The sequence below is a fragment of the Pygocentrus nattereri genome, chromosome 22, assembly GCF_015220715.1.
Source record: "Pygocentrus nattereri isolate fPygNat1 chromosome 22, fPygNat1.pri, whole genome shotgun sequence".
Taxonomy (NCBI): domain Eukaryota; kingdom Metazoa; phylum Chordata; class Actinopteri; order Characiformes; family Serrasalmidae; genus Pygocentrus; species Pygocentrus nattereri.
In genome coordinates this window covers 24,653,980-24,675,438 of record NC_051232.1, presented here as the reverse complement: position 1 = coordinate 24,675,438, position 21,459 = coordinate 24,653,980, and the positions used below count along the sequence as shown (strand labels likewise).

At 38.1% G+C, this 21,459-nt stretch overlaps 1 protein-coding gene across 17 annotated transcripts in view; it reads right to left on the bottom strand.

Annotated features, from left to right (window-relative positions):
* Positions 1–21,459, bottom strand: part of LOC108427443 (adhesion G protein-coupled receptor L3-like) — a 444,945-nt gene that overhangs the window by 180,262 nt on the left and 243,224 nt on the right. For all 17 annotated transcript variants that reach the window (XM_037533074.1, XM_017697583.2, XM_017697582.2 and 14 more), the window contains one exon: positions 11,116–11,225. In XM_037533074.1, coding sequence (XP_037388971.1) covers positions 11,116–11,225 — 110 coding nt within the window. The remainder of the gene's footprint in view (positions 1–11,115; positions 11,226–21,459) is intronic.

Below are 21,459 nucleotides of genomic sequence, written 5' to 3'. Positions count from 1 at the left end.
ACAATCAGCAGACCAGTAACAAAAACATACCATATTTAATGGTGGAGAATTTATAACTGAAGAAACAACAATATTCCCCATTTCCCAGTGTGAGGACGCACAGATCTGGAAGGGGGTGTGGGTGTGTGTGTGAAGAAGTGTGTACCATGGAAGAGTATGATTACAGGTGTGTGTGATGACAGTGATTGGTTATCAGAGCAGAAGCCACTTGATGGATGTTTTCTTTTTTATAGAAGCCCATTCCCTCCAGGCAGAGGGGGAAAACACTCTTTCACTGTTTCTGACAGCAGTATGTCAAATATTTGACAAATTATATTGAAATAATAAAGGTTTCTCAAACCAAGTTGACTTACTGCATTAAAATGATCATTTGACTTAACATGTCTAAATAATGCCATATGTATATATAACTGACCTACAGTGTAACAGAGGCTTATAATCTCAATATTGTGACCTATCATCTCAACATTGTGACTTACTGTGTCACAATAACGATGACAAGTCAGAATGAATAAATCAATTTATTACCATTACCAGAAACGGAGAAGAAGAGAAAAACAGCAATGCCTGGTTATTTCTTTAATTGCGTCTTGGTAATATTTTACATCTCTGTCACCACAGCAAATTTCCTGGACGTGAAAATGTATTTGAGAAATAAAAACAACGGTCTCGCTGGTCACTCTCAGTCAGCACTGGACACTAGCACCTTTTAGATTGTTGACGAAGTCGGCGCTTAACGAGATGCCAGAGGAAGCGTTCGTGTAATCAGATACGGAGACGCTTCACTTTTTCATCCGCTCGGGTGACTGACCTCAATTTATTTTTAATATGCCGTTCTGATTGAAGCTCATTAAAGGATCCATCAGTGGCCGCTGAAACAGAACTGTCCAGAGTTTACTAACACAGAGCTGTGTTAAAAAGCTGCTTAAAAAAATATTTTAACCCTTTATGACCTAAAGTGGGCGTCTAGGCATGCTTTGTATTTGCACCCTCAGTATCTTATTTATTTCATTATTATGACAGTGTTTTATCTTCTGAGGTTCTGCTTTTATTTTCTTTATTTATAAATAAAGACATATAAGGCATGTCTATAAAAACATCAATGTTGAGTCTGATTGGGAGTGACATGCTTGTATAAAGCTTATTAATTTGACGTGTAATTTTTGTATAATTATCATCATTAAGTGATATATTTTTCCCATAGGAAAGAATGGGGTGCAAATGTCTACATTACAAAATGATGACAGACGTCTATTAGTTACCCCCTATTAACCATGTAGGATACCATAGCAACCCCAGAAATAACCTTGTACCCTCCAAGCAGCCACCTGGGATACCACAGCAACTGCATAGGAACACCCTAGCAACCATCTTGGATACTATAGCAACCGCTTACCAACCACCTGGGATGCCATAGCAACCACCTGGAACACCATAGCAAACACCAAGAAACATCTTAGTAAGCTTAAGCTGGACAATCACTCTGTTGAAGTTATTATTATTATTATTACTGTTGTTGTTATTGCCATTGTTGTTGTTATTAATATTATTAGGCAATATATTACACTTAAAGCATTATAAAGCGACATATGTTCTAGACGTAGCACATGCTTAGCCTTTAGCTATGCCAGTAATTGTACACAAGCAATATACCAAATATATAAGGTAAAAGACTACAATTAATATTGTTTTACATTTGTAGTATAAAAAATGCAGTGATAACTAAAGTATGTTGTAATATTACATGAGCCATTTCTGGCTTGTTGCTCATTTTGGACTGTACACTAATTGAATCTACACCATATCTGTGTTTGTAAATAGGAGAGGAAGTTTATTATTATTATTATTATTTGAATTTGATGAAAAGTAATCGTGCATTATGGAAAGTATCTGTTTATTATCTGTTATTGTTGCCATGGATTTGTTTATAGATTTAAACCTGCCCACGCAAAATGCAACTCATTACATCACTAAGTTAATAATTACATTACATAATTAGACTTTAATACATAAAGAAAATATGTGTAGCAAAATAACCAAAGGTAGCTATGTATGGAATTTGAACTATGCCGATGTCTTCTGAAGTTACTGAGAAGGAATCTGACCTCTGTGGACATTCCTGTAGCAGAGAGTAAATTGTTATGTTATCTTACTAATAACTAGCCATCGCCTGATCTTCTCCTCAGCCTCAGACTGCTGTCACAGTGCTAGAAGTCTCGAAATGTTCTGAATAAGAGTGTCCAAGCAGGGGTCAGCATAATAAAACCTTGTGAGTTCAAGCTGGTAACTAGAAGTTAACAACTTAAACGGCCAGGGCTCACCGGTAAGCCAAAAGTTTTATTACTGAGAATTGCTCAGTCAGTTTGCATTGTTGTCCCTGTAGTTACTGAACAATACGTTTTAGTATATAATAAGTCTGGGATTTTATGAGGTTGAGCTGTTTTTCTTCTCTCTAAAACTCGGCACTGCTCAGCTGTACAGCCAAAACCCCAGCAGCTTCCTGGCTCTGTTCTAAATTCAACACCCACTGTAGGCGATCCCTGAAATCACCTTCATCCCACAAACAGCTGACCATGTTTGAACACTGCCAGACTTTTATTTTTTTCTTTTATATTTTGATATATTTTAGATACATAATTATTATTGCTTATCTTGGTTTTAAATTTTAGTTGCACGTGATCTTTTTAAAATATTTGTTAATTTTATATTTTATTCTTATTAGTTATTATTTGTTCTATGATCCTTAACTGAATAAACAACACAAGTAAAAAGTTTTACATAAAAATATAATAAAAATGTCTAAACCAAAATTAACTAAATAACTAACCAACTAACTAAACAAATGAACAAATAAACAAACAAAAAGACCACAAGCGGTCACTTGGCTCAGTTCTAAATTCGATTCTTGTTGCAGGTGAACCCTGAAATCACCCTCAACTATCAAACACCTGACCACATTTCGCTGTCTAGATGTATTTTATTCCAACAAAGCAGTGTGTGTTAAATAGGGGGCGGCTGGACTTGGGCCTCGGGTTGACATTGTTAGCCAGGACCAGAGCAGCACTGCAGTTCACTCTTGGTGTGAGCAAATGACCCCTGGCCGAGACAGGTCGTCATGGTAACATGTGGGCAGATGAGCAAGCGAGTGGTCACTAATGGAGCACAGGTGCTCTTTGTTAAAAGAAAAAAAAAACATGACAAAACATCAAGAGCTAATGGGATGGAAAGAGATCAGCATACGCATATAAGATTGATTACATGCACACACATACAGAGAGAGAGAGAGAGAGAGAGAGAAAGAGAAAGGGAGAGAGAGAGAGAGAGAGAGAGAGAGAGAGAGAGAGAGAAAGAGAGAGACAGAGAGGGAGAAAGGGAGAGAGAGTGAAAAGAAACATCATATTTGGTGTTATTATTATTGTTGTTGCTATTATTTCTATCACAAATGTTCACTTTTGCTCTTCTTTGAGTACTTTCAGTTACAAATGCACCAACTTGTAATTAACATAAAATTTGATAACTAATACTTTAAGTCACATGCAAAAGTTTGAACACTCGTTCAATGCTGGTCAAATAACATGTTTTCTTAATTTTATAACGTGGTTTTCTAAGTTGAGTTTAACAAATTGGAAAAAAAACTGCATAAAATGTGACATAACTTTTGCACAGGCCACGTGTTATGACTTATTTTTCCCCAATAAACAGTAACTGTACATCAAAATGTACAGAAGTGTGTTCTCTGTAGAGGACGTGTTCATTTTTCTTTCACCTAGAAAATAAACAAAACATATCATTTGATTGGTTGGTAACAGAAGGAAAATAAATCTTTAACTGCCCAAAGAGGAATGTCTACCAAACCTCCCATGGTGTCTTGGTATATACAGCCAAATGAGCTTTCCCAGTGGTTAGGACTTCAGGAGCTGAACAGAAGGCCTTACATGTTAGATTAACAACCAACATCATCAGGAACTGATAGTGGGATTAACCAATCACATTTTGACTACAAAGGGTAGGCTCAATATCTTGAGAAAAACCTCACTCTGGGCCTTCTGGAAGTTCAAGATAAATCACTGATTAAATGCAAGCTGTCTAATCAGGTTTCTTTGGATAAGAGCGTCTGCTAAATGTTTTATTGGAAACAAACCAGCGGCGGCAGCTGTGTGTCAGGATTCTTTATTGACAGAGTCACTGTAAAACTGCTACAAGATAATATATACGTTAATGTGTGATACAAACTTCAAACGCCTGTGTTTAATCTGGAACAGCACTAGCTTGATGATAATATGCTTATTGAAATGTCATAGTAGCAATTAGCATTATCATAGAGGCAGTTTTCTGTTGTTTTTTTACCAAGTTTTGACCTTTATGGTCTGAACTGAAGGTTAAGCCCTAATAGTCCACTGACTGAGATGTGGGAAAAGAGAAAACAGAAAGAAATTAAGGGACACAGAGTGAGAAACAGAAAAAAAACAGACCTAAATAAAAGGACAGGGTCAGAGAGAGAGAGAGAGATGAAGGTAGATAGAGAAGAAAGCAGAAAGCAGCAGGTGCGGCCGGAGCTGCCAAAACAATCAGCTCATTCTCTTATTATCCTCATAAAGCTGTTAGTGCTGTTTAGTCCATTGGCTCTGCTATTACAGCCAAAGCTGGACACACTGGCTGATATAACGCAACACACAGCACATAAAAACAAAGGCTGTGTCCCAAACTGCAACAATTTCAAGCTACATGTCACTATTTTAGGATCCTGCTGTTTCAAACTGGTCCAAGTTGTCAAATCTACCAGTTATTATTGTCTCTACAATAGTAGCCAGCATAGTCCGATGTAGTGAATAGTGATTAGCTAGGTGGTACGCTAAGAACAGTGTGCTGGGTAAGTAGTATGCTAGGAACAAGCACTAGTACAGTACATCAGGTAGGTTGTACACTAAGAACAGGCGTTAGTACAGTGGGCTAAGTTAAGTGATACTTTTTTAATCCCATAAACGGGGAAATTCCACCTCCGCATTTAACCCATCCATGAAGTGAGACACCACATACACCCTAGTGAATACACACACACTAGGGGGCAGTGAGCACACTTGCCCGGAGCGGTGGGCAGCCCTATCCACGGCGCCCAAGGAGCAGTTGGGGGTTAGGTGTCTTGCTCAAGGACACCTCAGTCATGGACTGTCAGCACTGGGGATCGAACCAGCAACATTCTGGTCACCTGCCAGTTCCCTAACCTCCAGCCCACGACTGCCATAAAGCGTGAACGCAGTCCCCCAGAGATTATGCAGTCGAGATTCCCACATTTAGGGAATTTGCAGTCAGTAGGTATTATGCTAGGAACAGGCACTAGTACAATATATTAGGTAGGTGGTACACTATGAAGGCATTAGCACAGTGTGCTAGGTAGGTAGTATGCTAGCTTGCTAGCACAGGTAGTATGATTCCCGCTATCAGGATAAACAGTGGCATTGCTCAGTGGGAAATAAGCAAACAGGATCCCTTCAACAACATTTACATATGCAACAAAAAAAGTTGTATTTATTTATTTATTTACTTACTTTGTAGCTTCTGTAGTACACAAAGCACACAGGACCTCTACCTCAACACCTGAACTACAGAACAGTGCACATTATCTACTCGCTCATTATTTCTCCATTTCTTTCTCTCTCTGTTTTTGTTTTCTCTAGGTCCTTAGTCTCGTTCCGCACTTACTTCCACATTTGCTTACCGAGGCGACGCCAACATAAAAGGTAGAAAACTATGAAAGTAGGATGGAAAAAGGTACAACAAAGGCTCCCTGAATGCAGTTTGTAATTATGCATCATTTCAGAATTAATTATATAAATTGAGGTCAGCAGATTTTCCAAGGCAACTGTATGCAAAAACAGCTCTAATTGGTAAAGCAAGGAGAAAGGAACATTGCCATGGATGAAAACAACACAGAGAGAGAAAGAAAAAACAAGACAAAATAAAGAAGGACAGAGAAAGATGGACATCTCTTGAATATATCTGGCTGCAGGTTATGTTTGAGCTGATGTCCTGTCCAAACACTATCAGCAGTGGAATGAATGGCTGTAATCATGCACTCAGTAGGTACAAAGTGTCTGCTAGAAAATGCGCATGTGTGCAGAGTTCATGCCTCACTATAGAGAGAGAGAGAGAGAGAGAGAGAGAGGTAGATAGAGGTAGAGAGCTAATACCTTCATATACCTTAATAATATATATTATATAAGAGAGCTAATACCTCGATACTTTTTATTGCGTCAATCGGTAGAGATTATCTTAATCATCTTTATTCTTACAAGAATTGTGCTACTATGTTTTTGTGACTTTAAAGATTAGCTAGCGACTTTTTAGCTTACTTAGCTTACTATCTTAGCAACAATGTTGTTATGAGTAGCTGAAGTTAGCTGTCTATATATAAATAGAGAGAAGCAGTAATATTTATAACAAAACAGGTCAAAACTGAGGACATAGAGATGTCGTAATACATGCAACTGAAGACATTATCAAATAACTAAATAATAGTGAGGTGCAGTGCTTATCAGAGACCGATCTCAGCACTTTGAGTCTGAAAGGAGGTGTAGCTGTCAATAATAAGCCCTTAGAGTAAAGGAATAGCCATAAATTTAATGCAGGAATCCGTCTATTGGCATTGAAGCCAAAGCTAATGTTAGCTTAGTGTTAACATTTGACTATTACACTTCTACATTCTATTATTCGACTTCTACACTTCATTATTCCTCTAAAACATTCCACTAGTCCATGTCCTTTTTCTACCAATCCCAATATTCCACTTCTACATTTCATTACTCCACTTCTTCTTTCCATTACTTCTCCTCTACAACTTTCCACTGTCCCTGTATTAGAACATTCCACTACTCCACTTGTAAAAATCCACTATTCTGATTTTAAACATTCAATTTTTCCATGTCTATAACATCCCACTGTTCCTGTTCTAAAACATTCCACCGGTCCATTGATAAACAGAATATTAAACATAAATATAATAACTAATTACAAAAACATTCTCTAAGATTTTTCAGGCAAAATCTGAATCAAGTTACTTGAGTAAAATTTATTAGGACAAAGGTATTTTCAAAGGAAAAACGCTCTAAAGAGGCCTGGACACGATATACTTTCAATATAAACAAAGTGTGTGTGTGTGCGTGTGTGTGTGTGTATGTCCGTGTGTGTGTGTGTGTGTGTGTGTGTGTGTGTGTGTGCGTGTGTGTGTTTGTACTTTTAGGATAAACTCATTGGTTAGACTGACAGCACTTCACTTCCCTTTCCTTCAGACACGTACAGATGGTGAGAGAGCAGCAGTGTGCGTGGTGCTTGTGTGGTGAACATCTCCAAGCCTTTGACAGGCCCTCATGCACACACACACACACCCACACACCACTGTGCTCCGGCCAGTAACATCCATTGCTCTGCCTTCTTCTCCCAGCAGCCCAAGTGATAAAAAACAAAATAACGCCCTGCTCCCCAAACTCTCCCTCTCTCTGTTTCTCTCTCTGTCTCTTCTGTCTCTCCCTCTTCCTGCTTTTTTTGAAAGAACACCTTTCAGACTAGAATACCAATGTTGCATCAACAGGAAGAGGAGCAGAGAGAGAGAGAGAGGTAGAGAGAGTGAGGGAGAGAGAGAGAGAGAGAGAGAGAGAAAGAGAGAGAGAGAGAAAGAGAGTAAGAGAGAGAGGGACTTCATCAAAGGCTTAATAGAGAGCTTCTTTTTAGGCGATGCTGATGTGGATGGCTGCTTGCTTTATTACTGCCTGACATCATATAGGCCTTCAAGGACATTCTGCTATTCCACTTCGACATTCCATTACACCTCTGCTATGATAATCTGCTACTCTGCCTTGACAACATTCCACTTTTCCACTTCTACATTCCATTCTTCCCCTTCTACCATAATCTACTACTCTGCTTTGAAAACATTCCTATTCTAAACATTCTACTATTCCCCATCAATATTCCATGATTTCTCTTATACCACATTCCACTATTTGTCTTCTACAGTATCCTAGAATGTTCCACTACTCCACCAATTACACTATGCACTGTTTTTGTTCTATGCATTTTACTATTTCACTTTGCAAGCATTCCACTAACATTCCACTATTCCTGTTTTAAACATTCCACATTACCCTTCTACCATAATCTACTACTCCGCTTTTACATTCCTATTCTAAACATTCAACCATTCCACACAAGCATTCCATGATTCCTCTTCCACCACACTCCACTAATTGTCTTCTACAATATTTTAGGATGTTCCACTATTCCACTTTTAACATCCCATTATTCTTGTTCTAAACATTTCTCTATTCCACTTCTCAAGCATTTAACTACCTCTCTTTTAACATTCCACATTTCCTGTTTTAAACATTCGACTACGCCTGTCCTCCAACAGTAATCCATTAAAAACACTCTTCTATTCCACACCTCAAGCATTCCAATACTTCACTGTTAATATTTCACTATTCCTTCATAAATGTTTCCACTATCTCTCTTCGCTAGTGTTCCATTTCTCCACTTCTCAAGCATTTCACTACTCCACTTATAACATTTCCCTAATTCTGCTCTAAACTTTGCACTATTCCTCTTCTGCAGTATTCCACTTCCGAATCATTCCACTATTCTGGATCATTCTACTATTAACCAAGCCCCTCCTCCTCCTCCCACACCACATCTGCGCCTCAATTACCTGCTGAAAGAACATGTCTATCTCTTTTCACTGCCCTCTCTCCCTCTCTCTCTCCCTCTCTCTCTCTCCCCATCATTACATCTGTCCATCCATCTTTACCTATGTTTTGCCATTCACCCATCCACCCTCCCTCTAACTGTCGTGCATTCTGATCGAGTGTGACAGCGTTAATGTGTACTGAGGTGGATCTGTCATATGAGAGCAAACACACACACACACACACACACACACACACACACACACACACACACACACACACACACACACACACACACACACACACACACGGTACACTCCGATAATTCATATCTCTGTGGAGAATGGACAGGAGAATTAACGCCATCAAGCTCGTCAGAGTGTTTTCAGGGTCTTAATTGACGTCTTTATTAATTAACAGTCTATGGGCAGATTAGTGAGTTTGAAATTTACACCCTTCAAATGTTCAAAGAGAACAAAGATAATAGACAGGGATGGAGAGAGTGAGTGAGATTTCAATTATCTGATAGCTCTTCTCTACATATAACTACAGTTACGCTCTAATTCTTAGTCTAGAGTTACACTACTACTCAAAACTCCCTGTTTTTCAACAATATAAAACCAAGTCTGCTGCAGAAACAGGCAGGAAATAATTCTAGGATGAATTTAGGACTCTCCACAGTGACTGAGACAGCTGTTTACTGCTGAGAATAAAACATCCACACAGCCTCTTAAATCTAAAGTGATTAAATCTTAAAGCACACAACTTGATACTTAATAGATACACAACTATCCCTGTTCTAGAATATTGCACTATTCCACTTCAATATGCCATCTTTTCACTATGACAATATTCCATTATTTCACTTCTACAACATACTGTTTTCCACTTCTACAATGTTCCACTACTCTACCTATCTAAAATTCCTATATTTTACTTCTGCAACATCCCACTACTCCACTTCTATATGCCAGCATTCCACTTGTTCAACATTATATGATTCCATTTCAACAAAATTCCACTATTCCACCTCTACATTGTTCCATTATTCCACTTCTACATCATTCCACTATCACTTCAAATACATTCCACTATTCCACTTCAAAAACATTCCTCTATTCCACTTCAGCATTCAACTGTTCCACTTCAACATTCTATTATTCAGTTTTTTTGTATCATTCCACTATTCCATTTCCAACTCTATTCTACTTCTATAAAATTCCTCTATTCTACTTTTACAACATTCCACTATTCCACTTCAATATATCAGCAGTCCATTTTAAAAACATTGCGCTGATCCACTTCAACATCATTACACTATTCTACTTCAACATCATTCCTCTATTCCACTTCTACAACATTCCTCTATTCCACTTTTACAGTACACCTCTGTTTTACTTCTACCTTATTCCAATATTCCACTTCTACAACTTTCTGCTATTCTACTTCTACAACATTCCACTATTATTCATTTACAACATCCCACAATTCTAGTCCTACATCATTCCACTATTCCACTATTCCACTACAGAATTCTATTCTATTTCTACAACATTCCACTATTCCACTTCTACAACATTCCACTATGCCACTTCCACATCATTCCACTCTTACACTTCTACATCACTTCACTGTGCATTGTTCCTTCTATAACATTCCGCTTTTGAACTTTTACACTATTTCACTAATTAATTTCCACAACAATCCACTATTCCTGTTCTGAAACACTAAAATATCAAACAAAACATCTACAAACATGATCTTTGCTCTTTGATGACTAATAAAGATAAATCCGTGGCAGAGATGTTTTTCCTTTCTGCCAAACAAGACTCCTTTTCAAACAGAGCAAGAGCTCATTTGCTTGGAAAATCTATTCCTGTATAGGTCATAGTTGCATTAAGGCTGCTGGGTATGAAAGCATAAAAGCTTTGCATTGTATTTTCCATTCAGAGAAATATACCTGCAGGCTGGAGATAACATTACAGCAAATCTATCACAGCCAAGCACTATCGCTAGCTATCTGGCAACTTAGTCATTTTGACACACTATAGCACTTAGCTATTTTATCATATGGATCCGCTTAGGACCCTGGCTATGCTGGACACACACACACTCAGACACACACACATGCACTCAGACACACACACACACATACACACACTCTCAGACACAAGCCCATAGATGAGAATTTATGAGCTGGAAATCAGCGAGAGAATTTTATCTGCTGAAATACAAGGACGGAAATAAATCAAACAAAAAAGTAAATCTTACTTAAAGTTAAAGGTATTTGTTTCAGAGTTTTCAAAGGGCAACTCACTCCATTCTCTAAAATACCACTGTGTGTGTTTGTGTGTACATATATACACCAAATGTTTGTGCATATATATATATATATGTGTGTGTGTGTGTGTGTGTGTGTGATACAAAATGTTATACATACTGTATGGGACACACTCATACTGGACCTCCAGGTATTTGTAGGTTCCAGGGCAGGGGTCAGGAAAAGCATCTGGTCCAGCAACCACCGCACACTGAGTCCTGTTATTACACCTGAAAATAAACCCAGACAGACACAACTTTAGTTAACTCTTTATTAATGGAAATTTCCAGTTTACACTTCCTTTTAATAAAAATCCCAAAAGCCACTCCAAAAACTGCAGTGGCTTTTTGCCAAAATAGCTGAAATAAGTATTTTTTTATTGCAATGAGGTTTCTTTGGTTTGATGAAGAGATGAATAAATGTGAATTCTGTTAACTTTCTGTTAAGCTTGGCCAACTTTGCATCAACTGCTAAAGTATTATATGCATATATATATAAAAAAGTTTAAACTTATTGAAATGCATCACTTAAAATAAGCAAAAGTGTGTGAACATCTGACCACCACGCCTATATGAGCTTGCTGGACATCCCAAAACCATTAAATGGAGATTAATTTGGAGTTGCTAAGAACCAAGAATTATCCATCAGAATGCCGGGCAGTGATTCATCACTCCAGAGAACATGTTTCCACGTTCTGTGTATTGTACACCACTCCAGCTGATGCTTGACATTGCGCATTGTGATCAACATTGTGTTTAGCTGTTTGGCTACAGAAACCCATTTTAAGTGTGTGACATGCAGCTTGGAACTCTGTAGCTATTGCTGCTTCTAGATGCTTCCATTTCACAATATCAGCACTTACAGTTTATTTATTTATTTAGGTTTTTAACAAAGAAAACAACACAGGAAAATGAAAGCTAAAAACTTCAACATGCTACAAAGAGTGAAAGAGTCTCAACCCTCATTATTAAAGGCACATGCAGGTTTGTTCAAAGTCATAATAATGTCATTGCCTCATATCCCATAATGCGCACACACCCGGGTCATTATCGAGTGATTGGGCAGTTAGCATGTGGCTAATGAAGGGGAATAAATGGTATTTTAGTGTGTGAGTGTGTGCTGAGTGGAGTGAGAGAGTGTGAATGTCAGCAGTAAAAGCAGTGGTTTGGGAAGAAGAGATAGGATAGAAATCATCTCTGTAACAAGAGAGCCGGAGTTTGTTCTGGATATGAAAGTGTGACCAATCAGAAAAAGGACAGAGGCAGCCAAGTACAAAATCCAACTAATCGCACCCCACTGAGTCCTTATTACTCATACTAAACCACACACACACACACACACACACACACAGCTGGACAGCTATTAAAGTAACTACTCTTTGGTCCACTTAAAAAGCCACTTAGACTGACCTAATCTAAAAAAAACCTTTGTCTACTAGCAGTTCATTAAGAAAATGGTTATATGTCATACAATTCATATTTTTTCAGATTTTTATTTACACTCTTTGAAACAACAGCTACATTTTCCATTGTGTGAACATGCTTGGATGAATGGACCAACAGAAATGCTTCAACATTACCTAGAATTAAAATTCGTTTCATTTATGCATATTAAAGAACTTTTCCTTTTCATTCTACAGTAAAGATAATCAAATAAATAAATCAAATACATTTCTAAGATACGTGAATATTTTTAGAAGTCTATTTGTGTTTTTTATTTTACCCATATGCCATCTGCAGGTTCTCTGAAAGGTATTATTATTACTATTATTACTGTTATATATATATATGATTGTTTCTGCTTCTTCAGATATTTCAATGACAGCCCGCAAGTGGAGATGAGAAATTCAAAATAGAGATCAAATCAAATTAACAATAAAAACTGGATACACATGAATAAAAATACAGAATCACCCCTACTGGGCTTATTGATACAGCACCACAGTGACGTTGACCAAATGTCATGAAACACCATGAGGCTGACCAGATAGATAGCCTTAGATCCGTGCCTCATTCATCAACTATCTCATTCATCTCTATCTCAACCCTGCCAATCATCCCAAGGTCACTGGAGGTCAAGGGGGTCCAGTTTAGAGATGCTCGCGGCACGATTAAAGTGTTCCTGCACGCTTTAATTGCCATTGATCAGACAGAGGTGATCAATGAGCTGTGGAGTGAATGAGGAAGAGCGGCAGTCTCACCGGAGACCAGGCTTTAATGAGATAAGAGACACAGCCCATAGCCCTACTGTGTTTTATGAGATCAGTACAGGCGCAGAGAGAGCGAGAGAGAGAGAGAGAGAGAGAGAGAGAGAGAGAGAGGAAGAAGAGACATTTCGTAACCCACGATATTCGGCTTCAATGAGTCTTGGCATAAAAAGATGAAACAGACAAAATGGCACTAGCAAACTAGCAAGCCAACATTTAAAGAGCCTTAATCATAAAAAAACAAAAGCATATTTTCAGTAGTTTAATAAAAGATTATCAAAATTCAGTAAATGTTAGTAAAACTATGCATTTATATTTATTTGCCCATTCAGCCTACAGTGGTTAGCCCTACCCTCACTGAAGTTATGAGGAGTGTTTCAGCCCAGACTGCCTTCTGAACCAGACACAACACAAGGCAGCCAATCAGAACAAAGCTCATTTAAATGTAACAGGCGTAAAGACACAGTTACTGAAAAAAACAGGATGTTTAACACAACGACTAAGTGGATCTCAAGAAAACAATAATAAAAACCAAACAAACATACAGCATGTAGGATATGGGTCGTCTAGCATTCTCTCATTTTCTCTGTTTCTCTTTCTCTCCCTCACTGTCCACCTCTCTCTCTCTCCTCACCACTTTTCTTCTTCACTCTTTCACTCCCACTGTCTCTGTCTTTCTCTCTACCTGTCTGCCTCTCTCACTTTGTCTCTCTATCTCTGACCACACCCTTCTTCCATCTCTGTCCACCTCTCTTCATCTCTCTTCATACCTTTACTTCCTCTCTATTGCTTTTCCTCTCTTCCCCTGTTGCTTTCTCTCCCTCAACTCTCTCTCTCTTACCCTCTTTTATTTTTTCATCTTCTCTCATTTTATTTTACTCTGTCTTTCTCCTCTTTCTTTCCCTTTTTCTCTCGCTCTAGTCTTGTCTCTCCCCTCTTGCTACTCTTTTTCTGTTTCTCTCTGTGTATATAATTCTCTTAATTCTCTCTCTCTCTCTCTCTCTCTCTCTCTCTCTCTCTCTCTCTCTCTCCTCCTAGAGGGCAGTGGAATAGCACAGTGAAGTCACACAAAACTAAGTGCATGTGTATCGGCTGTACTAAACACAGGCGTACTTGATCATGTAGCTAAATTTGGTATACAGGACAGCACCATCCACAGTGATTATTCAATAAAAAATATGATGCCAGATTGGCTCTTGTTTAAGAACACAAATCCTAATTATTCTTTATTCCTTTACTCATGTAACCCAGTTCCAATCTCTGTGGGATTAAAAGTTAAATGGGGACATTTCATTTCTGCAGGTTTGGAGAGGATTTGGTCTGAAGTCATGAGTGCCACTTTAGCATGAAAAGAATAGGTCAACAAACCACACCACCCTCCGTGAGTTAACATGGGGTCAGACCACGGACCCCTAATCATGCAGTTTACAAAAGCCTCTGGGGAGATTTTATTGGATTAAGGGTCCTAATACAGCATTGCGGATTACAAGCTCAATCCAAATCTCTTCCTTTATCTTCAACTCTCTGCTGCATTAATGGACTAGGAGGAATGTTTCAGATGGACAGCAAGAACTGCGTGACCTTCACCATGATATAAGAGAGACACTCACCACTTTCTATATTCAGCACTGATAAAAAATTGAACTCAGTGATTCTGTAAATTAAGGCTGCACAAAGTATCACCTGTTAATCAGTATCAAAATCTTGCTTGTTACAAGGTTTTTATTAGTAATTATTAATATTTTAGAAGAATCATAAACACTCAAAGAACCAGTTACACACCTGAATGGTTCTTAGAGTAGTTAAAGGCTTTTTCTTTATGATGAAGAACCTGCTGTATATATATATATATATATATATATATATATATATATATATATATATATATCAATGCACAAAACAAAATAACAACAAAAATACACAGAAATAAAGAGACAAATTAGTTGAGAAATATAGCAGAAAGCTTGTGGCTGACAGCCAGACATCCCTGGACAACCGCTGCTGTCTCAGAAATCTCTCTCTAATTTAAATATCTGCCCTTTAGGGAGAACGGGGTTGGCTGACACAGGGGTTGGTTGGCACAGTTTCCGCTTAAGGGTCAGCAGGGGGAACCAAAATATACAAACAGCAAAGAGTGAAAACCGCGCCAACCAGCCCCGCTCTCTCTTACAGTGTGATCAACTGTGTTCACTGTTCTAACAAAACGTGGCAAATAGTGCATTTAACCCTCCTATTATGTTACGGGTCAAATTGACCCGTTTCAAGGTTTGAAGATCTAGGAAAAATAGTTAAAAGTATTTTTTCAGCATCAAACTTCTTCTGCTTGCCTTAAATTGTGTAATCAACATATAATATGAAAATGGTTCATCTCACATATTTGTAACCACCCCCTGCATGTTTATATCACATAGATACTGTTCGGGTCAATATGACCCAGCAGTCAAACTGGAGGTAAAAGGGTGTCAAAAATGTCAGAGTATTTCTTTCTTTGCAACTGTGAGACATATTTCACCCCAATCACACACACACACACAGACACACACACACACAGAGAGAGAGGTGCAGATGTTATGACTTTTACCTTATAGAAACCATTTATGTTCTCGCGGGTAAACTACACCCACATTCAGTGGACACTAAACAGGGGAGGGGCAAAATATAAAATCCTCTGCATGGGAGTACACCCAACATTACGCTCTGTCAAGCAGACCAGACCTTTACAAAATGAGCAGCTGAAGCAAAAGGATGACAGTCCAGGAGGCTCTGGAAGTCATCATTGATCATGACAGTGAAACAGAGGAGGATGTGTCTGAAGACGAAGACTATCTTGAGCTAAATTCTGATTCTGGTGATTCTGATTTTGAACCAGATGAGGGAATTGCTATTCCTATTCCTCCAAGCAAGACATTTGTGTCAAGAAAATGGTGAAACGCAGTGGTCTTCATCCCCAAATGTGCGTCAGGCAAAACTGTCTGCAGAAAACATAATAAAGACAGTGCCAGGGCCCATTAGGATGGCACTGAGTTGTGTGACTGACATCAAGTCAGCCTTTGAGCTGGTCGTGCCAGATTCAATACAAAAAAATCATTCTGGAAATGGCAAATCTAGAAGGGAGGCGTGTTTTGGGGGAGAAGTGGAAGGAGCTGGACAAAAGACATTTAGATGCATATTTGGGGCTCCTCATCCTGGCGGGGGTCTATAAGTCGAAGGATGAATTGACAGCCGGTCTGTGGGATGCAGAGACAGGCAGGGCTATATTTCGAGCCACAATGTCTCTGGAGACTTTTCATATTTTCTCCAGAGTAATTCGATTTGATAATCGAGAGACAAGGGCTGATAGACCAGAGAGACAAGCTGGCAGCTATTAGGACAGTGTGGGACAAGTGGGTAGAGCAACGTCCACTACTCTACAACCCAAGCCCTAATATCACAGTGGATGAAAGGCTGGTGCCAGGTCTGCAGGCCATCTGACGATGTCAAGACAAACATGACCCTTGTGAAATGTGCAAAATTCATTTGCACAAAGCACAGTGTGATGACATGTCACTCGTGTGCTGTGTAGATAGTAGTACATTTCTGGTTCATAGTGCATGCATGTAAAACTATTGTGTTTTTTATGTTGGCATTTCAAAAGTAATAAAGTAGTGAAACATTAAAAAAAGTTTGAACATGCATTTTTTTAAATGAAAAACGAGTGAATTATCCTAATTGAACCATTACCTGTTACAGGTAAAGAACACCATTGCACTAAATATTGGTAGAATAATTAGTAATGGAGTTAGTAATTAAATATTCACACTGCTTGTTAGGATTTTTTTGGTTTCAGATATCTTTTGGGTAATTAAACATGTACCGGGTCAAATTGACCCGGGAACACCATGGCTGTTCCTGACAAATGAACATAACAGGAGGGTTAATCAAAAAGGAATTTTAATGTAAGCGTAACATCTTTATTTATATTGGTCTAAATTGGTCTAGTGATTTGATGTTAAATGGTTAATTCTAGAGAAATAGACTCAGATTTCTTTACAGTGGTGGTGATAGGAACCAGGTGGCGCAACGTCTACAACACTAATATAGTCATTTTATTTAAAACCACCAGTGAACCTACATGCAGTATTTGCTTTATCATTTTGCCCAATGGATTTCTCTGAGGTAGCCTTCAGAGGGATTAAACTCTCCAGACGTCTGGTTCCTATCGGCACCACTGTGAACTATTCTGACTTTGTAAGTTTCTCTAGAACAGAGCATTTCACACCAAACCACTCTGAATGACTTTGTTTACAACTTGATTTATTAAAGATGCAGAAACAATGAAAATAAGTGGAATTTCTCTTTAGTGAGGGTCAAAGACATGTATCTTATATATTATTCATATAGTACTTATAGAGGCCTGAGATAAACAACAGAAGTAGAAAATAAATAAATTGTTTTTCGTACCGACTGAAGTCTAAATGAAGCAAATAGTGCCGGCAAGCAGCTGTGTGCTGATCTGATTTGTATATAAAAATGTAAATGAAGGGATTAATTGAATTAGAACTAAGGCGTTTGATGCTGTTCTTTTTATTTATGTTTTCTGAGGACGCTTCAGGGACAGCAAACAGCGCTTCAGAGCCACTGCAATCAGTACAGCTCACAGGTGATGATGAAGCAGCAAATGTGCATGAACAACAGAAGCCTTTTATGTTTGGTTTCTTTCCTCTTCATGTTTAGGATGTTTGCTCAGATCGTGTCAACATGCCTACATTTAGAATAGTGGTGCCAGAACTGCTGATTTGGAGTGTGACAAATTCAAGGGTAGACCAGGCCTTTTCACTCTTGTGTACAAAGAAAATAGGCCACAAAAAACACAAAGGCACTCTCTTCTTAAGCACAGGGATCTTTATCCATCAGCTGCGTGGTTGCATGATTAGGGGCCTGAAGAAACTGCCTGTCAAGTTTACAGCACTTTTTGAACTCACGTTGCACTGCTCACATTCAAAACTGAACTCACACAGCTTACTGGGTACTCAGGTACAGCATGGCTCACTTAGCAGTGGAAATATTAACAAAATGTTGGGTTATAGACCTGCATTGGTACCAAACAGCACTGCCCAGAGGAATTAAAAGTAATAAAAGCAGTACAATTTTTATTAAATAATTTAATAGCCGTGTATTTCAAGACTTAGTATTATTGTAGCATATTACTTTTTTACTGTAGTGTAATGCATTAATCTGAACTGTGTTATTTTGTACTGTGTACCATTACTTTGTACTGTAATATGCTACTTTGTACTCCATTATTTTGTACTGCATTACTTTGTACTGTAATGTGTTGCTTTCTACTGAGTTACTTTGTACTGTGTTATTTTGTACTGCACTACTTTGTACCATTTTACTTTGTACTGATTTACTATGTATTGCGCTACCTTGTACTGGTTTACTTTGTACTGCGTTATTTTGTACTGTGTTACCTTGTACTGGTTTACTTTGTTCTGCGTTATTTTGTACTGTGTTACCTTGTACTGGTTTACTTTGTTCTGCGTTATTTTGTACTGTGTTACCTTGTACTGGTTTATTTGTACTGCGTTATTTTGTACTGCGTTACCTTGTACTGATTTACTTTGTACTGCGTTATTTTGTACTATGTTACCTTGTACTGATTTACTTTGTACTGCGTTATTTTGTACTGTGTTACCTTGTACTGGTTTACTTTGTACTGCGTTATTTTGTACTGCGTTACCTTGTACTGGTTTACTTTGTACTGCGTTATTTTGTACTGCGTTACCTTGTACTGATTTACTTTGTTCTGCGTTATTTTGTACTGCGTTACCTTGTACTGGTTTATTTGTACTGCGTTATTTTGTACTGCGTTACCTTGTACTGGTTTACTTTGTACTGCGTTATTTTGTACTGCGTTACCTTGTACTGATTTACTTTGTACTGCGTTATTTTGTACTGCATTACCTTGTACTGATTTACTTTGTACTGCGTTATTTTGTACTGCGTTACCTTGTACTGGTTTACTTTGTACTGCGTTATTTTGTACTGCGTTACCTTGTACTGATTTACTTTGTACTGCGTTATTTTGTACTGCGTTACCTTGTACTGGTTTACTTTGTACTGCGTTATTTTGTACTGTGTTACCTTGTACTGATTTACTTTGTACTGCGTTATTTTGTACTGCGTTACCTTGTACTGATTTACTTTGTACTGCGTTATTTTGTACTGCGTTACCTTGTACTGGTTTACTTTGTACTGCGTTATTTTGTACTGCGTTACCTTGTACTGGTTTACTTTGTACTGCGTTATTTTGTACTGTGTTACCTTGTACTGATTTACTTTGTACTGCGTTATTTTGTACTGTGTTACCTTGTACTGGTTTACTTTGTACTGCGTTATTTTGTACTGTGTTACCTTGTACTGATTTACTTTGTACTGCGTTATTTTGTACTGTGTTACCTTGTACTGATTTACTTTGTACTGCGTTATTTTGTATTGTGTTACCTTGTACTGATTTACTTTGTACTGCGTTATTTTGTACTGTGTTACCTTGTACTGGTTTACTTTGTACTGTGTCATTTTGTACTGTGTTACCTTGTACTGATTTACTTTGTACTGCGTTATTTTGTACTGTGTTACCTTGTACTGGTTTACTTTGTACTGCGTTATTTTGTACTGTGTTACCTTGTACTGGTTTACTTTGTACTGCGTTATTTTGTACTGTGTTACCTTGTACTGGTTTACTTTGTACTGCGTTATTTTGTACTGTGTTACCTTGTACTGATTTACTTTGTACTGCGTTATTTTGTACTGTGTTACCTTGTACTGATTTACTTTGTACTGCGTTATTTTGTACTGTGTTACCTTGTACTGGTTTACTTTGTACTGTGTTATTTTGTACTGTGTTACCTTGTACTGATTTACTTTGTACTGCATTATTTTGTACTGTGTTACCTTGTACTAATTTACTATGTACTGCAGTACCTCGCCCTGATTTATTTTGTACTGCATTACTTTGTGCTCCTATGCCTTAATTTGTAGTGCACTACTTTATGCTCTAAAGGATTCCTTTGTACTGCATTACTTTGTACTGTAACAGAACAAATGTGTAACATCACAGTTCACGTTGCACTACAAAGTAACACAGTACTTTATACTGTAGTGTGTTGCTTTCTACTGAGTGACTTTGTACAGCATTAATTTGTACTCTATTGCATTACTTTGTACTCCATTACTTTGTACTACATTACTTTGGTCTGTACTGTGTTGGTTTGTATTGTGTTACTTTGTACTATACTATGTTGCGTTCTACTGAGTTATTTTGTACTACATGGCTTTTCATTCTGATGCGTTACTTTGTACTGCCTTACTTTGTACTGCATTACTTTATCTTCTGTGTTACTTTGTCATGCATTACTGTGTAAAGTGTTTCTTTGTACTGTAATGTGTTGCTTTCTACTAAGCTGAGCTGTACTGTGTTACTTCATACTGTAAGGTGTTACTTTGTTCTTTGTTTGTACTGTAACGTGTTGCTTTGTACCATGCTATCCAACACTTAATATAACACTAAATGTAGACTGTGTTTTCATTCAAATTTATTTCAAAATTATTTCATTCAACTTTCAACCCTACTGCCAAACACACCACTACAAAACCAGGAATAGATGCCATGCCATATGGAAAGCATGCAGATAAATGATCACAGTCACACACAATGGAGCAGTTTTGAGCATCTAAAGGATCTAAAGGATCTAAAGGAAGAAAATATGTTTTAACAACAAATGAAAGAGTGACTACAGTTTAGTCATCAGCAGTACTGTTGGATGAAACTGTCAGAATGCAAAGGGAGTGTTCTGAATAAAAAGCTCACTCGCATGCTGTGCTGCCCGTCATACGTATGTCTGTGTACATACAGTCAGTCCAGCGTGGTGCGGAAAAGACTTTAGAGACGTTCCAAATCTTCTATTAGACTGTAAACAGGGAGTGTATGTGTGTAGTGAATGTGATGGACAGGTCAATATCCACCGTCTCGGTCACAAACCATCACTTTTTTAGTGATTACTGTGGTGCTCCGTGTGTGTGTGTGTTTCTTCATTCATTACGGTTCCCTGCTGAGAGACTGAGCATCCATCTTCTGCTCTCAGTACTGTCACTGACTGCCAAAGCCCAAACCTCTGCCAGACACGCGCACACACACATTGAGGATGCAGGCTAGGAGCTTCAGGTTTTCCTCTACACTGAAACGCAAGAGACACTGAGGCTAAATGTCATAACAA